The following is an 18,652-nucleotide window of genomic DNA, read 5'->3' on the forward strand; positions in this document are numbered from 1 at the left end:
AAAACAGTCTCAAATCTGAAGAGTGCATTACGGAGAGAGGAGAGGCAAACGTCTTGACAGGGTGATGGCAGAGACTGTCCAAAAGTTACATATGGTTTGGGTAGAACTGAGGTCATAATGCAGAATTGTAAATTTTAGGTAAATATAGGCAGTTATATATATATAAATATAGGCGTAATAAACAGTATCCTTCTAATAGGCTTATTTCACAGAAGACATTTTACAGAACATAGCAGGAAAACATTCTGGGCTTAAACTATTAGCTTAATTATTATCTTAAATTACACTGATTTTGTAGTTAACATGAAGTTGAGTTTAGAGTCAACAATCACTCAGACTGATTTCATTTATTTAGTTGTAAATGCTGACTATCATCAGAAAATATGACTTGTTTTTATTTTTATTTTTAATAAACAATTGCCATTCCACTCATTGGTGCTCTCTAGTGGTCTGAAACCAATATTACATCAACACAATGTTGTAAACTTGGACATTTTTAACATTTTAGCTTTCTACATTTATTTATTTTACACAAAAAAAAAACATTAGAAGATAAAACTACACAAATCAATACATCAAATTAACAGGTAACCAACAGATGAGATCAGAACATCTTTCACAGAGAACATTTCCGCAGTCTGAACCCAGCACTGACATGGTGTGCTGGGTAAAACTGTAAAAACACACAAAAAACTAGCCCAGCTGATCCAAAACTTTATTTGGCATGTCTCAGGTTGTTTTGTGCATTTCTATGTAGCAGAGAAGCTACAGTAGATTCCCCAGTGATCACTAGTAAAGCGTCCACAGTCCAGCTTCTCCAGCCCCACCAGGGCCATGTGGTCGGGGGCCAGGTGTTGGACGCCGTCCTTAGTAGCCGGGCGGAGGTAGACCCGGTCAAAACGGCAGCGGCTGACGTAAGGAACAGTCTTGTTGTTGTTGGCTTTGGTGTCCCATGTGTAGCGGCAGTGTTCCTGCTTTCCCAGTCGCTCCCACACATCACAGACACTGGAGGGCAGACCCACTTTGGACACCTGAGATAGAGCCCAGAAGGGCAATCATTTTTATAGAAGTGTGATTATTTATATAACCAAACATTTGAGTGTAAACACCCTTGTGGCAGACATTACTGGGGTCGTGGATTACCTTTTAAGATGTCATACATTATATTTTTTCAAGTCAATAATGATAAAAGACTTTATGACTGACCTCAGTGTCCCTCAGGTTTGTGTCCCCACCAAACAGGACGGTGACATCGTCAGGTGCATCTCTCATCCTCTGCATCACCACTCGCAGCTGTTTCATCCGCTCCACTGCTTGGCCTTTACAGCTCTCAAGGTGGGACGTCATCAAACACAGCTTCTGGCCTTTGAAAGTCACCTGATTACAAAGAAAAATCCAACTTTGTCACAACATAAAGCTTAACATGGCATTAAGTTTGTGTACAACTTTCTGTGCACAAACCTGAGCTACAAGCAGATTCCTCATCATTTGAGTAGTGGGGTAAGTTACTATCTCGCTCTCCACAAATTTGACCCGTGACTTCTTCAGCATCATTCCGGTGAAGTAACCATCTTCACCACCTGGTCAAGAGAAGATTAGAGGAGAGATAGTTAATACTGATGAGCTCAACAAAAGCGCAGCCGTATTCTATAGGAGTAGAGACACTATTCAGTGAAAATACCTACATCATAGGTCTTTTACACAGCAAACTGTTGCCTTGTCATAGAAGGAAAATCACAGGTGTTACTAATACTATTACCAACAGCTCTGTTGTATCCCAGTAAGCCATGGCAGTGTGACGGTGGGCCAGCACGCCCAATACCAAGACCCTAGAACTTAAGCATCTAAATGGACTTCGGCCATAATTATTTTAATCATTTACACCTGTGCTTTTCCTGCTGTGATATGTTAAAAAACTATTTTGTTATAACAACCTGCTGAGCATACTGTACCTTCAATGAGTAGGTAGCTGACTGCCCGTTTCTTCAGGTACTGGACGTAAGGTGGAATGAGCTCCTGTAGAAACACCACGTCAGGAGTGTATCTACATGAAGACAAGGTTCACTTTTCAATTACCATCGCCCTCTTAGAAATTGCATCTCCAGATGCACTGCTCTGCAGCTCTGATATCAACAGAGTTTAATTAAGAAGTTTGGATTTCCAAATATCACGTCATGCCAACAAAGAGTAACAGTGTATAAACACAAGCTTACAAGACTAAGAAGGAGCACAGGCCTCTGGCTCGCTCTCCAAGGTTGTCTGTATCAAGTCCATCCACATTCCAGGAAATAAGTGACAGTTTATCGTCGTCTTCTTCTGAGGTTTTGCGTGTGGACGCTGGACTGTCTGCAGTCAAATCTATACTGGAAACGTTCCATTGACTGTTATTTAATGTGGAGTTGTTAAATGTTGGCTGGCTTTAACAACAATAAGAAGAAAGAGTCACAGCTAAATCTCACCACACAAAGTAACTTGAACAGTAACAAAGGAGGGAAGACAGCTGACTTACCAGTCTCCTGGAGGCTTTTTCTCCACTTTTTGCTTCTTTGCTTTGTGGCTGGTTTCACTATCTGAGAACTCTTCTTCAAATGCTTTCTCCAAATCAGCCTCAAAGAAGGAGTTCAAAGCTCTCTGAAAGACAAGTGATGGGAATATTGCCTGACGATCTTCGTGCCATCCATAACCAATTTTTTAAAACTTTTTTTTTTATCACTTTAAGCTTTAAGCTCACTTTAAGCCTAATAGAGGCTGATCTGATCAGATCAGCTAAATAAACTGCAGCATTGTTGAATTTGACTACAAAGTTGCCATATTGACCATCAGCATTATCATTCTGTATATAGCTGCAACAGTAACATATCTAGGTAATGTCACATCTGAGAGGCCTCGCTCGTTGTTGTAGCTACTGTACCTCCATCTCCCACTCATTTTCAGCCAGGTAGCACTGAGCCACAGCGCTATCAGCTCCAGTTACTGCCGCAAACTCATCGCAGAGGCGACTTCTCTTTTCTTCTACATTAGAAACGGACGGTTTGTTAAAGTCGGATGTAGAAGCCATCTTTCTAGCCACTAGTTTTACTAATAGAGTTACAAAGGAAAAGTAGAGTTAAATGCAAACCTTAGTCAATATTTTCCTCTGCAAGTTATATCAGGTGTACCAGTGAAAGACGTCCGTAGGAATTTGCTAATTAGATTACTACAAATCCCGGAGCAGCAAATTGTAGTTTGTACGGTTGAACTGTAACAACTCTAGGTTACATGTACAATTACCAATGAATATCACCATATTGTTATTATTGTGGTGCTGTTTACATTCTTAACCGAATTTACAACACGGGCAGATTGACTTCAAGTTCCGTCCGGACAATTTATCGAACGCAACAGTTTCCGGTGGGAGGTAAACAGAAGGTTGACATTGGTAGCATTCACTAGCGTTAAATATGGTTTCGCTGTCTTTAAATTCGTTAAAACAAATAATGAAAGCAATGGTAGATAATCCAGGCTTCGACAGAGTCCTGAGCAAGGTAAAAATACACATTCTGCGGCATTTATTGAACGTTTAAAGATGTATTACTGTGAGCACACTTTGTAACTCAGCTCTCACTTTAAAACTTAATGGGTTACCTAACGTTAGCTGGATACCGTCCGCTTTGTTGCATTGTCACATTGTTGCAATGTGTTTCCCTAAGGTGGACGTTTTGTCTGCCAGCCCAGGTAAGGTGGTGTGTGAGATGCGGGTAGACGAGGAGCACACCAACCGGGGAGGGACGCTACACGGCGGGTTGACAGCCACCCTGGTCGATGTCATCTCCACCATGGCTATCATGTACACAGAGAGAGGAGCACCGGGAGTCAGTGTGGATATGAACATAACGTGAGTCCATGAACAGTGTCAACTTTAAGAAACTAAAATGTATTCCCCGCTGATGCCAAAAAATAGTTTGCATCGCCTCTGGATTTACCTGTGAAAAGATACAGAGGACATGATCTCCATGATTTCAGGCCTTGACCTTTAACCAGGTCAGGTTGAAGATTAACTTCATGAACTACAAATGACTGGCAAACTAAATGTCACTGTCTTACAGATACATGAATGCTGCCAAGATGGGAGAGGATGTCCTCATTACTGCTCAGGTTCTGAAGCAAGGACGGACGCTGGCGTTTGCCACTGTGGACCTCACCAACAAGGCCACAGGGAAGCTTATAGCACAAGGGAGACACACTAAACACCTTGGCGGCAGCTAAGCTTGCTCTAAATCAGATACCATGTAACAATACTGTCAAAACAAGGGGCTGTGAGTGAACTAACGTTTGCAAAACTGACTGTGTACAAAAAATGTAATCAACAGTGGGGAGTGCAACAGATACTTGTTACTTAGATACTTTTTACCACTGCTGCATATTTGTTGTTGAACAGTTAAAAAAAAATAATAACTGATAGCTGTATGGCCAGAGTCAATCCGGACCTAACTTATTATGTATAAATTGTACTGATCCATGCACATGCAATAAAACAAATAGACAAGACTTATGCTTTCAGAATTTGCATTGTATTGGGATATGCTCAGCAGTACTGATTTGTGATTCAACAGAAAAAACCCAGAAGTTATACACCTTATACCCTTTTAAGTGAACACACTGAATCAACAAGGAGCAAAATTATGCTATGAACTTCCTATTCTTTGATAAGCAAGCCTGTGAAACCCAATTTTATTTTGATAGCATGGAAGCAAATTGTTTTCATTTTAGTAGGTCAAATTAAACATATCAGTTAGCTTTCAGGAACTTTTGTTAGGCAAGTAAAACAGTATGTCACCATTTCAGTTTACCACCAACCCACATCCCAAATGAATCAAAACATAAAACATCAGATTTCAGTAGCTTAAACAAATGGTGCCTGAATGGTGACAATGACCTTCAACATCTAACCAACATGTCTCAATTTTGTGTACAATGTCTTTCAAGTCACTCAAGATTTTAGCAAAGGCCTGCCTAGCATGTTTCGGAGGAAAGCTAATGACAGCAAAACAATTCTTTTCCTCTCAAAGTCCAGCAAAAAAAAAACTAAGGCGGTTTTAAAAAGCAATACCTACACCGTATGATTTGACAAATATTGTTCATCTTGTTTTCTTTGCTTATACAGGTATTATAACACCTATTCACACCTGTCCTTGGTCAAAAGATTGTGTAAAGTTGTTCTAGAAACCCCATTGCCATTACAAGCAAGCTTTAACAATCCTTTCTTATGACAACAAGGATATAAAACATGTCCATCTGAGAACCAGCGTGAAGACCTGTGTATTGTTTGTTCCTGTTTTGATGCAACATAAAGAGTTCCTTCAATGACCGGTGCTGTTGACAGTGCGGCTCCAAGAGAACAACCAACCACTCAAAATCAATGTTCGTGCAGGTTCAAATGAACAAAAATGGATGAGTGAGTAGGAGGGAATGGAGGGAGTAAAAAAAAAAAAAGAAATGGGGGAACCACTCCAAAAATGGAAGAGAGAAGAGACGGAACATTGGGAGCGTGAAGGAAAAAAAACTAAAAAAACAAGGATGGGAACTAAATCAGCTTCAGGTCAGGAAGGGGAGACTGAGTAGGTAACAAAAAAAAAGGAGAGATCCAAGCACAAGTTCAAATCTTTTAAAAGGAAACGGGTGGAGATGAGTACATCAATTTGCTTCTGAAGGCTTAGGCTGGAGGGAGGGGGAGGACGTTTCCCTGTGTGGCTGGGTGATGCAGGGAGCCTTAATCAGGCATGTATGGGCGGAGGTGATCCTCGATGTCTCCCACACCCCAGCAGGTCAGCTGGTCCTGGGGCAAGTAAAGGCAGAGGCTGCACAACTTGAACACTGTGGCCTTGGTTTTAGGAGTCTGTAAAAGTGGACAGAGAATATTTGTGATGACGTGCGTTAAGACGCTATCTGGAGTTCCACTTTGTCAGATTGGTAACAATTTCAGTGGATTGACTCACCTGTAAGTGCTGTCTATCCATGAAGAGAAATACAGACTGCGTTGGGTTGTTCATGACCATTCCAGCCTTGTCTTTACGCCCCAAAGCATGCAAGAACTGCTTCTCGTAGTCTCCATGATGAAATTCAAACTTGGCCTGTAAATCAGAGGAGAGACTTGTGAGCCAAGAAGTATATTTTGTTACATCCAGATGAAGGCAGTGTGATTCAAATGTATTTTTTATATACTACACAACGTAAAATGTCTTGTGAAAATCAAGTCAAGAAGGTTATTTTCATAAAAGCTTCAAACATTTACAGCTTGAGTAATCTGACAAGGTGTCAAGGTCTGACCTGAACAGGCCTAAAGGGTTCATCTTCAGCACCCTTCCATCTGGAGAACAGCAGACAGACAATCTTCTCAATATCGTTGCGTGGCCAAAGGATGAAGTCCATCTCCTGTGTGCAGCCTATCACATCCTGTGAGAAGAACAATGTAAAACACAAATGGACTTTGTCTTTTTCCAGCCATCCCCTCCTTAAATGGTGCAATACTTACCCTTCGCATTGACTGGTATCTGGGGGCGTGCAGTTGCACAACATCTTTTTGCAGGAGCTCTATCGAACTCTCGAGAGAGTAGCTGGAATCTCGCACACCTCGTAGGATGTTTTCTTCATAGTTGTTGGTCATCACTGGCACCACTTCAGCTACCTCAAAAAGTGCAGACTTCTTCTTCTGTAATTACAAAAACAATCATATTTCGAGTAATCATTTTCCTGTGGTCATACAAAGGAAAGAGTCTAAATGGTAATTGTAGGAGATTATGTTAAGGTCAGAGATGAGTGATTTACGATTGTGTCATGAATAACTGACAAACCTTTTCTTTGAAAACGAAGGCTATATAAATCTTGAAGTCAAACTGATCGGCCAAAGATTCCCTTTTCTTCCGAAGTTGAGCTCGTAGTCGATTTCTTGTTTGATTTCTTCGTGAAGTTGGGTCCCCCATGGTTAGATTTTGATGGTAGTGTCTTCTTCTCTACAGAATATTTTGGCTATACTCTACGTTTGTATTAATATGTTGGATAAAGGATGGAACTAGCTAGCCTTTGCAGAAACAACGCATCAAACGACTCTAGGCTAGATCTGTAAAATTCCCACGAACTACCAACTTTGAAGGTCAACAAATCAGAAACAAAACTACGTCATTTTTAATTTGTGTAAAAGGGCAGTGTTGAAAGGGGGAATGGTCTACAAGCTAAGACTACATCTCCTTATTACTTGTTCAGGAATCCATGTTTTAAGACATGACTTTTAAGCCAAGTGAGCTTTTTTTCAACCTGCCATTGACATGGGTTTACAACAGAGATTTAAATGAAAAAGCAACTCAAATGTGACTAACTTTTCTTCTGAGAATGTTACTGAAATCAACAGAAACAGCTGCTACTGTAAAAAACCCATACCGGTAGTATAGTTTTGCTAGTGAAATTGAGGACTACAGAGACTAGCAAGCAGACAAATACTCTTGGGGTCATTTCAAAGTCCCTCATCCATTGCTATCGTTTTTTGTTTGTTTCTCTGTAGAGAATGCGTTATATGCGTGTTACAGGCGGATCGGGGACACAGACGAACATGGCAGGCAAATACAGATGCCAGGAGATATTGGCCCCGGGTAACATCGAAGACTACTGCGAAAGTAACTCGACATTTCCTTGACTTCTACTGCCATTCATTTGGCCCACGGCCTGCGGTGCTGCCACTGCTGATAGTCATGATGTGGGCGTATTTTTAGCACACTAGCTAAGATGAGCTAGCAAGCTAATCTGGGCATTTACTTCCAACACTAACTAGTAGTGAACCAACGATATAACTACATCTTATCTTCTGACTGATTGGCTTAAATGAGGCCTATGTGTGGTTGGCTAGCTAGCGAACAGTCATCTTTCTACGCGTTTACATTTTCTCGCCAGGTTCAATGTAACTGCCAGTGCTGTGAGAGTCAAGAGACCTGCAGGGTTGGTTGACTAACTGGTTATGCTTGTGCTCAGCATTTTAGCTAGGTGTAATGTGCTTCAGTCGTGTCTTGTCACTAACTTTATCGACAAAAACCCGCTAGGGAATCAATAACCAACCAACGACAACCGCTGAGTTGCGAAAAAAATGTTAGCTAAACAAATCTCCCCTTTACACGGTTGAAGTTTCGAGGTGTTTGCTGCGCTTGTTTTCTTTCTCTTCTTTTCTTCAATCGTCACAACCTCCGACTCGCCCTGCTGCATGCCATGTCAAGATAAATCGACAATCCAGCTGAAATCCTCCGTTCTTTCAGTCGACGTGTGGCGTGTTCTGTCTCCCGGTGGGCCCATATTTGACGGCGTGTCGTCCAACGTTTGTCCGTTTGGTTTCTTTGTGTGTTTTTAAGCAGCTGATAATGGCACACAAGCTCCCCGATCCACTGCCTCCCCAAAATGGCTGCACAGTCAACTACGAACTACAACGCTGTGACGTGTATTGACATGTGACTGCACGGAGAAAAAAAAAAAACATCTTAAATGCTGAAATATGGTAAATATGGAAGCTTATTTCCGCCAAAGTGATGAAAAATTATCCTGTAAGTCATTAGAATGAGAAACTTTCTCAAAATCAGTGCCGGAAATTGGCCAGAACTCACCAGAACTGAGCATTTATATATAAAATCAGACATTCGGCACCCCCATATAGCCCAAATAGAAAGATAATTGGTTTCCTAACCACATTTTCAGACACTAAAATTAAATAGTGAGATGGGCAGTGAATCAGGCTTCTTTTTGAGATTTGTAATTAGAACGATTTACATGATCTTCTTTTTCATCATATTGGTGGAGATGGGCTTCCATAAGTTTATTATTATTATTATTATTAATATTAATATTTTTTATTATTAATAATAATAAGAATACTGTTGTTTTTTCTTTTCTTTTTTCTTGATATGTTACTGTTGTACATTTGTATTATGTCCTGATAATATAAGAATGTATCGCTAAGAGTGAAGACAGGACTATCTTTTTTATGAGTATGATGCCGAACTGTTTTCTATGATTGGTGTTTTTGTTTTGTTTACGTTGTATGTGCGAATTTACACAATAAAGTTGAGGAAAAAAAAATAAAAAAAACTTCCCCGTGATATTTACCTCGTGACGTAGTAAGCGTATTTAAGCCCCTGGCGCGAGATTCTCGGAGAACAGAATAGCAGTCTCAACCACAAGGCGCATCTTACATCGGTAAGTCGATTTAATATGATTCTACTTCAATATTGCTTTAATTGAATTACCTACAGATCTGCTGCTCATCTAGTATTGCTAACATCAATTACTTTTTGTGCAAGCCTTAGCCGGGGTCCCTGAAATCATCGGTGTTTTTTCTGCGTTAGGTACCTAGCTAGCTAAACCAGTTGGCCTTTTGGAACGTTACCGACCTTCAGATTTGGCGACAATATTAGCTATAAACTTGTCTTTTAACAAGCTAATGAGGTCGTATAAGAAGTAACACCAATGCGCGTTTGCTAGCTAGTTAAATATCGAACGCTACTAAACGCTTACCATATCGCCTAGCTAGCAAGGTTTTAAACTAGCTAGCTTACATTTTACATGTTTTCCCTCTAGTGTGTAAAGTTAACTTTCGGGACAATTGCATATGTGCTGACGATATGTTAATTATTTCCTTTCAGGTCTCTTGAAAGAATGAGTTTCAGCGGAAAGCAAAAACACAGCCAGCAGAAGTCCAATGAGAATATGAAGGTGAGTAACAGAGTAGTGTATTCTGTTTCGAAATGCGGTCCTTCAAAATGAATGTCCATGACATGTATAGTACACTTTAGAGCTGAGTTTCAAGGAGTAAACAAGTAATTGGGGTAGTTTTGCGATATTTTGCCTTTGTTGGTGTAGATTATACGTAAGGTTAAACCGGAAGCTTTTTTTTTTACGGTAAATGGTGGTCACGACCCAATTTTTCCTTAATACATGCAGAAATGAGTGAACCTTTTACAGTCACTGTGAAAGGTTACACGAATAAATTTTGCATTTTAAATGCAACCATTGCAAAATCTTTTTCAATTTAAAGGATAAGTATTTTAATTTATACATTGCTGTACCTCAAAGTTGTTGTATACATTCTCTCTCTCTCTCCGCTCAAAATATCACCTTTTTCCTTTTATCGGCATGGAAAACGCACTGGCAGTGTTGTGAAGCTGTAGGTAAACATTAACAAGTGGCCATGTTGGTAGAGCTGTAATGAGCCTTAAACTTTCCCACGGCTGTAAGAATTTAAGCCCTACCCATGTCCTTACACCTGTGGGCCTGTTGCACATAGCAGCAGCGTTGTTGTGTTAATCAACTTCACTCCCATGGTGACAGGGTAACCAAAGTAAAGCATGCAAAGTGATGCTAAGCCCTGGTGAATAGAGGCTTTGAAAATGAGAACATGGTCATATTTTCTGTGTGAGTTTGTTGTAATACATGTGGGAAGGTTTAAGGAGCTATTTTATTTTTTTTATAAATCCTTTCTGATTTGTATCTACTTGGCTGTATGGTAACACTTTAAGTTCTTTATCTTTTTAGAGCTTTTTTACACCATCTCAAAAGACAATGGGACCCCTCAGGCAAACCCTGCAAGTCCTCCAACCATCAGCTGGCAAAAATCTGGGAAGGTCAGCTCAGGTATGAAACAAGCCACTCTTTTAAGTCATTTTGACTTGGGAGATTTATTTTGTTTTTATCTTGGAAGTGGAACAACTCTATAGAGAAATGATCTAATGCAATTACTCTGTAACCTTTTTAATATTATTTGAAAAAAACAACCTAATGTTTTCTCTTTAGTTGGGAAAGGTAATTCCCAAACGCAAACAGTGGAGCACAGAACTAACTAGAGGTCCAAAGAGGGTGAAGGCTGAAGTTAAATCAACACAAACCGAAAGTCAGTTGACCGATGGCATTTCCAATGAAGCATATGAACTTATGGTCGTAGGTAAGAATTTATAATCTCTGCACTAAGTACATCATTGTAGCTTATCTCCCCCCCCCCCCCCCAAAAAAATTATCCCTTAAACTGAAATTAATGTTGTAGAAACGGCTCCGTCCTCGTACTGGAAAGAAATGGCTGAAGAGCGTCGGAAGGCCTTGTACAATGTTCTACAGGAGAATGAGAAGGTGAGTTAATCACTAAATTGGTTTAATGTTTAGCTGGTAATTGAGTTGTTCCCACGCTCCCACTGACTCGTTAGCCAGCACCAGTCCACCTGGCGCAGGAAATGCAGGAGTAACTTTGCACCTAAATTGAAGGACCTCACTGAAATCAGTTTACTTTTGAAAGCGTTCTGAGGTGCAAACCCTGTAGTAAACCCCTTCCCTTAATTTGGGATGAACTAGATGTAAATCGGAAAGATGGGTTTATTCCCACCAAAAGCAGGAATGATTTAGCTAGTGATTGGTGCTATTGTCTGTACTGGTTGCAACTGGAGAATTGCTGGTTCGAGTCACCACATGGACCAAAATGTGGCGGACTGGTAGCTGGAGAGGTGCCAGTTCACCTCCTGGGCACTGCCAAGGTGCTCTTGAGCAAGGCACCAAAACCCCAACTGCTCTGGGTGCCTTTACATGAGCTGCACCCTCACTGACATCTCTTAGGTAGATACTGTGTGTTTGTGAGATCTGTATAATAGAGTGAAACATTGTCTTTTTTTTATTATATAAAAACAGTTACACAAAGACATTGAGGCCAAAGATGAACAGATAACCCAGCTGAAGTGTGAAAATGAAGAGCTGCAGGAGCTGGCACAACACGTACAGTACATGGCTGATATGATTGAGGTAAGCACACCGGCATTACACATAGTTAATGTCTGACTACCTGAACATCAATGGTTGTTGTTGTTCAGGGAGTCGGTACTACAGAATCTGGGGGGGGGGGGGGGGTTAGAAGGAAACGGTCTAGCTTTTTTCTTTAAACAATAATTGTCTTGGGTGGCAGATGCAGAAAGGTGATGACATTTGTTGTGTTATGCAGTGAGCCATTGTAAAATTAGGGCTGCAGATTTTAATTACAATTTGGGCTTCCCACGATCATATTTGCGTGATCGGGCAACATTTTTAAATGAATCCTTCAATTTGAGGACTTTTTTTGTCAAAGCCAATCTACTGCTCCATAAATCACTATCTGATGTGCCAGTTTTTTCTTTTTCTTCCCTGCACAGCTTAGTTTTTAGATGTAGGTCAGAGTAAGCCCCGCCTCATTCACTCTCACACGGTGAGACTCCAGAAAGGCTAGTCATCACTTGTGACATTTGTCCAGTTTTAATTGTTAACCCATATTTGCCTCTCAGGCTTAATATACCTGAAGGGCAAACCTTTTTGTATTGCCCTTCAACTGAAAAATACAGACTTGTTTTTAGTTTAAGACTAGAAGATCTCTAGCACAAAATGGATGTGAATGCAATTATAGGCTATAACTGCTTCATGTGACATTTTGCTAAGTGAACATCAACAAATTATAATCATGACTATCATTTAGGCGATAATCGTGCATGCCTTGTAGAAATGGTCTGGAACATTTGTCTACAAGAACTTTAGATTAACATGCTTGCCCTACACTGGTAGATGACTTGGTTTGAAAGTAAAGTCTGGCTGAATATAATCTGCTAAATTATTACTCCAGCATTTGTCACATATCCAGGACAATCTTTAAAAGAAGCAGTATATCTAAGTAAACTAGACTACACTAAGGAATCTACTTCATGTACTGTATCATGCTTTGTTTCCTTTTTTAATAGAGGCTGACCGGGAAGAGCCCAGACAATCTAGAGGAAATGAGGGGTATTGCGCTTGATGTAGATGAGCATGACGGTGAAGTGGCAGGTCAAAGTGAGGAAAGAGACTCTGATTACAGCCTGGATGATTCTGAGGAAGAGACCTCAGACCATGAACAAGGACCATCACGAGAGCTGGATTAACTGACAACTTGTATTTCATGGGACTTTGAACTGCTTGTACAGGTCAGCAGATTTTAGCTACAGGATGTTTAGGCAGCAACAAGTGGTCATTTGACTGAATTTTCTATACGTTTTGAAAGTCTGCATTTTACTTTTTGAAAGCCATGAACAGATTGGGCTATTTGTGTTTTTTAGGTTTTGCTGTATTGTAAGGTGTTTAATACTAAGCCACTTTTCACAAGACGGTAGGAAAAGCACAGGTGTACTTTAATGATGGCTGAAGTTTTAGTTTCTTATGATGGTTTACTGGGACACTTGACCTGCGCCATTGTTAATGTTTAATGTTAAGGTGCTGAGGGCATAAGTCTCATCCAGGGAATAACTCTAACCTTTCAGCTTACCCAGACGGCTTTAGTTGACTGCCAGAAACAAATTGGTAGGAATGACAACCATGTGACGAACACCTGTGCATTTCCTACTCAACCAGTCAAAAGGTGTGCTCTGAAAGTTTTTTTTTTTTTTCTTTCTTAGATTTTTGCATTCACTGCCAGATGTGGCCTTGAGCATGGCCTTGAAGTGTTTTGCTTTACACTGTAAAATTGTGCAATGTTATGGCTCATATGTACATAAGCCTAATGTAAAATAAACCCTTTTTTTAATAAACTTTCCTCAAATTGTTGACTGGCTGTGCCCACCAGAACACCAAATCTAACTTGATAATTGATAGTCAGGAGTTCTGAACAAGTAAACGATCATCTCTCCAGATGAATCAAAAGAAATTCAATTGGAGTGTAAAGATATCTGCTTTATAATCTTTTGTACAATCAAACATTTTGTAGTTTTCCTACAGGAAGGGTGAGGGGGTTGGTTTTCTCAATGCTTTTATTACGGGGGGGGCATATAGATATATTATTTGGCATACAGGTTTTTTGTGCCAGAGATCTGAGTGGGTTAACATGGAGAAAAGCCTGAATGGGCTGAGCCTAGGTGCCAGAGTGTGCTGCCTATAATTTTGAAATGACCTTCTTCATTAAAAATTTGGTCTCAGAGCAGGTCCCAATGAGGGTTGAGACAAGCCTTTCCCTGCATGACTCTTATGAGTAACACTCATTGTTAGACACTTAAAGGCCTTTTTCTTTTCTTTTTTGTCTTCAGTCATTTGACCAACAATCTAACTTCTTCGTTACCTACCAAATTAGGAATTTTGTCAAATTTCACAACATTTCCCTATCAACCTCGTGCCAACGGGTTAGATTGTATTCATGGAGGCCCTTCTGAACAACTTGATATTCAAAATTAATTTTGATGAGGTTGTCTAGAGAGGCTACAATGGTAACAAAATTGAAGGATTTTGGGCCAAGTTTTTCAAAGGACTGCTGAAGGTTGACTGTGTCTGGGATTCAACCTCTGTAAAAGACACCATGAAATTTAAAATTCTGCCCAGACGTCACCTGTTTAGGAGCAGACTTTCTCAACTTTTTCCTGAACTGGATCCAGCCTGTCAACGGTGTAACCAGGACGCAGCAACTCTTTCACTAATTTTGAACATGCCCGAGGATGAGAGAAATTTTATTAGTTTCAGACCTTTACTATGGGATAGCTGAAGATGTGAACAAGGGGAGAGGGGCATGACATTCAGAGCCAAACCTGTGGCCCCTGCAACAACGACTGAGCCACATGGGGTGCACATTTAGGTGAGCTATCTTTTCTCCCTCCTTACCCAGGTGGATTGCTTTTCCTCTTTCGGAAACACACTGACAGGGTTCCATTCATTTCTTCCTTCACTTTCTTTAGGAGAGAGGATCTGTGTTTCTGTAGATCTTGCCTCATGGTTCTCTGACTGTAGAGCTGTCAAGATTTTCTCCTGGAAAGCCTTCTCTGGCCAGCTCATTGTTTAGTATTTATATATAGTATATATTTAGTATTAGCTTTTCTCAGGTTCTCACCTTGGGAGATGAGTGCCACCATGGTAGCAAAACAAAGATGTTTTGCAGTACTGGAGTATAAGGCTATACAGTCATATTGCTATGCTGTCATAATGCAAAAGTTTTGAGCTCATGAGGTTGATTAGGATACTTCTCCAGACTGCAAAAAAGCACAACTGCTTACAGCCCAACATGGCCTTTGCTCCAAGTTCACTTAGAGCCTACTAAATATAAAATACTATACTTTGTTTAAATTAAAACATTTTCCTTAAACACATGCTTTTATTCTGCACTAAAGTATTGGTCCTATATAGCAGATGACCTTGGATATTGCTCAACCAGTTTTTCATGTTACTGCCATCAGGGATATAAAACCGGATCTAGACACTAAAATGGGAGAGGGTGCATTTTATGATTTTCAGAAAATAATCATTCTTGAGGATGGGTTGCTTTGTTTTAAGGTGCTATGCAAACAAACTTATTGTCACCACAATGATCACTACTTGTATTGTTACCTAGGATTGAGGGACCTTGACTTTAAGGTCTTTAACTCACAGTATTGGTCGAAACCAGAAATACCCAGCTAGTTATTTTTTTTAAACATAGATATTACAATGATATACCGTAATGTTGTTCATCTATTACCCCTAGCTTTTTTTTTTTTACACTTTAATGCAAAAACATCTGGACAATAAAATGTACACTTTAAACCATAAAGTCGTCCTTAAACGTCTGTGAAATCTAACAAAGCACAACTGTACAGTTAATTTACTGTACATGTATTCCACTGATGTGACAATCTTTGTCCTCTGAATTATGTTAGTGTAAATACAAAAAGGCAATGCAACAACAATGACAAACATTGCTCTTGACCAACATTTAAAACTTTGTTTTCTTAAAAACAACCCACAATTTTGTAGTTTTAACTATGCAAAAATAAACTTTATTGCAACTTTTGATGAGCAGAGGAAATACTCCTAACCACAAAGGAGAAGGGTAGTATGCTGATTAAATGGATCAGTACGGAAGCTATGGACAACAGGGATGGATAATGATCAATTTCAGCAAAGTGCACCAAGTTATTCCTAAAACCAATCTCCAAATAATTAAGTGTGCACATTTTGACAAAAGTGATTAATAATTGAACAGCCAATGAATCAACTAGACTACATTGGTAACCTGCATGTTTCTAAAAAAAAAAAAAAAAAGTAGCTCACTCAAATTTAAACAGAATGAGTGGATGAATTAGATACCAAAATACTGTAATGCTATTCACATCATAGGAGAAACAGAAGTAACTGTTACTTAAAATATGAACGGTTTTCCAAAAGGCTGTAAAGAAAAAAAAAAACTTTAACACCATCTTCAGCTTTTAGTAACAACTTCACACATTTAGAGATTATAATACAAAAGAAAAAAAATACATTTCATAAAAAATATTACCACTTGCTTTTAATCAATATGGCTTTTGGACTGTGCAGTTAGAACCAAATAAGATTCATATATTATGGGTTTGTCTTTTTGAAGTTGTGCTTTTAAAGATAAGTCTGAGTATTCTGGCCAACTGTTGTATTGAAAATACATTCTTTATGAATTATGAAATTTTATTAAAATTTAAAAAATGAATTCTTCCTTTGGTTACAGTAAATCTTCTGAATAATAAAGTAGCATTTTAATATATATGTCCCTTCATGTTAGGGACCTTTTTAGGGAAAAGAAATCTATAATATGATTAAACGTTTAGCAAATCTTATACTTCTCCAAAATAATAATCAATCTAATATAATTCCTTCAAAGTAAAATCCAATTAAAGTTAAGCAATAGATAATTTGCATCGTAACACAGAAGCCTTTTTAAAACAAACAATATTTAAAATACTAGCCCTGATCCAAAATAAACATAAATATACATTTCATTTACATAAAACTGTCATCTGCAATAATACAGTATAACTGCAAAGAATATTAGAATTACAAGTTAATAATAAATAACATGTGTGAGGTTTGTCATTGTGCACTAGCACAAGACTCAGTAGTACAGTTACATGAGAAAAGAAGTGCTCACCTTGGGTCAGTTTTTTTTCCACATTACAGTTAGGATGGAGGGAACTAAAACAGACCCAAAACTGAACACTTCCTTCTGCAGCTTCTCATACATTTCTAATCTTTAGCTCCATTAGCTCACATACTGTATGAATGTGCAGTAAGACAAAACAAAGGCCTTTACTCCACCCAAAGGATCCTCGTCTCTGTACAGTTGTAAGAAAGCGCACAATCAGGATCCTAAACCAATGTATTGCCGTGGACTTGCTCTGTACCCGGTAGGAAAAATACATAAGAGGGTATTTGTGGAAACCTGCCTAATCAACCACATCAAGGCTCAAGTGATTAAAGCTGACTTTATAAAATGTCTTTTAATGTCAGCTAGGTGCAAAAGAGTAACTTATGTACAGAAGAATTGCACTTGTTTAACTGCAAGTATGAGAAACCTTGGATATAAACTGCTCAGTGAGTGAAATGTAGCCACTGAGCTGACCTCTACCCTTGAATTTCCTCCACTGATGGATGGCTAAGGTCAAAATCTGTTCAGGAATGTAAACTGCTGTAAAAGTAGGGCTTTTAAACTGCAACTTCACTTCCTCTTAGAATACCTTTCTCAACGTATTAATGGTGCTCTCTACCACAAACCAAACATCTTCCAATAGTTCAAGAATCCCTGAAACTTAAAATGGAACATACTAGAAAACAGAACTTGAAAATATATTTTGAATACAAGCACATATTACACCAGCTGTGTAAAATATGCCATATTTACATGCCTTACAACAGTGCAAATCTTCCAAAAACGGCAGAAAACATTTACAATGATAAACAGTGATTATACACGGATCATATGTAACATATTGCGTGAAACAAAGGACTCTGTAGCAATCAATATGATGATTAATTAGTGACTAAGTGATACTGATAAGTGTGCAGTGGATAATTGACAGAGGTTGTGTGAAAGGTGATGATGCACTGCTCAAATTCTAGTTTCCACAGTCTTTAGAGCAATGGCAGCGGCTTTGTGTCAATCAAATTTGTGCTCTCCAGTTAAACTCAATGTGACCGGTCTGCCTGGCTCAGAAAGCAGAGAGTGAGGAGTGTAAGGGTGTCTGGACGTGGAGATGATGAAGGAAAGTGGAGTGTTAGGTGTGTGTGAAGGAGGGGTATAGGTTGTGTGTCTTTTGCAACTAAGACAGCTTGTTTGGAGTTATATCCTTTCAGATGGCAGTATCCGTAAGAAAAGAGATTTGATGTGGCGGTGAGGAGATCCTTAAGACTGTGCGAAAAAGCAGAGTAATAAAGTGATCAGTTAACAGCCCGTGTGGGGTGTAGCCGAGGGACGGGCAGTGCTGTCCTCGGAGGTCAGGCTGAAATGTCATTTGTGATGTTTTTCGTGGCACGATGGCTCAGAAGGCAGTGGTGACAGCGTTTCCTCGCCGTGTGACCAGGCGGAAGATTTCCCCCGGCACTGTGTCCAGCTGTTCGTACGCCAGTCGTCCCTCCTCACCTGCCACAAATACAAGGGTTATCTAAAGCACATTGCAATGGTATCGCTGCAGTCAAAACAGTTTAGCTTTAGGTCCCAATAAAAGACGAGTATATGCACAGTATGTATATGTATATACACTACCGGTCAAAAGTTTGGGGTTACTCACAACATTTATAGACAGAATCCCAGCTGAGATCAGTTGCCCTTTTTTTTTTAACCAGGGCAGCAGTTTCCAGATTACATTATGTGCTTACATAATTGCAAAAGGGTTGTTCAATGTTTTCT

The 18,652-nt window shown here is 39.5% G+C and overlaps 4 protein-coding genes across 4 annotated transcripts; 2 read left to right on the forward strand and 2 right to left on the reverse strand.

Moving 5' to 3' along the window:
* Positions 1-412: 412 nt before the first annotated feature.
* Positions 413-3,310, reverse strand: tdp2b (tyrosyl-DNA phosphodiesterase 2b). The gene is made up of 7 exons (XM_034892731.1): positions 2,912-3,310; positions 2,510-2,631; positions 2,214-2,363; positions 1,953-2,044; positions 1,462-1,580; positions 1,207-1,377; positions 413-1,031 (listed from the first exon to the last, which is right to left on the reverse strand). Exons 1-7 carry the CDS (start codon positions 3,056-3,058, stop codon positions 750-752), a joined length of 1,083 nt encoding a protein of 360 aa, XP_034748622.1. The 5' UTR covers positions 3,059-3,310; the 3' UTR covers positions 413-749.
* A 32-nt stretch (positions 3,311-3,342) lies between these two features.
* acot13 (acyl-CoA thioesterase 13) lies at positions 3,343-5,039 on the forward strand. Its single transcript, XM_034892735.1, has 3 exons — positions 3,343-3,524; positions 3,690-3,874; positions 4,086-5,039. The coding sequence occupies exons 1-3, from the start codon at positions 3,441-3,443 to the stop codon at positions 4,243-4,245; spliced, it is 429 nt and encodes a 142-aa protein (XP_034748626.1). The 5' UTR covers positions 3,343-3,440; the 3' UTR covers positions 4,246-5,039.
* Positions 4,532-8,452, reverse strand: c14h6orf62 (chromosome 14 C6orf62 homolog). The gene is made up of 5 exons (XM_034892732.1): positions 6,831-8,452; positions 6,512-6,688; positions 6,307-6,432; positions 5,976-6,110; positions 4,532-5,875 (listed from the first exon to the last, which is right to left on the reverse strand). The coding sequence occupies exons 1-5, from the start codon at positions 6,957-6,959 to the stop codon at positions 5,750-5,752; spliced, it is 693 nt and encodes a 230-aa protein (XP_034748623.1). The 5' UTR covers positions 6,960-8,452; the 3' UTR covers positions 4,532-5,749.
* A 690-nt stretch (positions 8,453-9,142) lies between these two features.
* On the forward strand, positions 9,143-12,991 carry gmnn (geminin DNA replication inhibitor). Its single transcript, XM_034892734.1, has 7 exons — positions 9,143-9,209; positions 9,656-9,723; positions 10,543-10,641; positions 10,801-10,948; positions 11,048-11,130; positions 11,680-11,790; positions 12,750-12,991. Exons 2-7 carry the CDS (start codon positions 9,667-9,669, stop codon positions 12,927-12,929), a joined length of 678 nt encoding a protein of 225 aa, XP_034748625.1. The 5' UTR covers positions 9,143-9,209; positions 9,656-9,666; the 3' UTR covers positions 12,930-12,991.
* Positions 12,992-18,652: the final 5,661 nt, after the last annotated feature.

The sequence above is a fragment of the Etheostoma cragini genome, chromosome 14 (genome assembly GCF_013103735.1).
Source record: "Etheostoma cragini isolate CJK2018 chromosome 14, CSU_Ecrag_1.0, whole genome shotgun sequence".
NCBI classification, from domain to species: Eukaryota; Metazoa; Chordata; class Actinopteri; order Perciformes; family Percidae; genus Etheostoma; species Etheostoma cragini.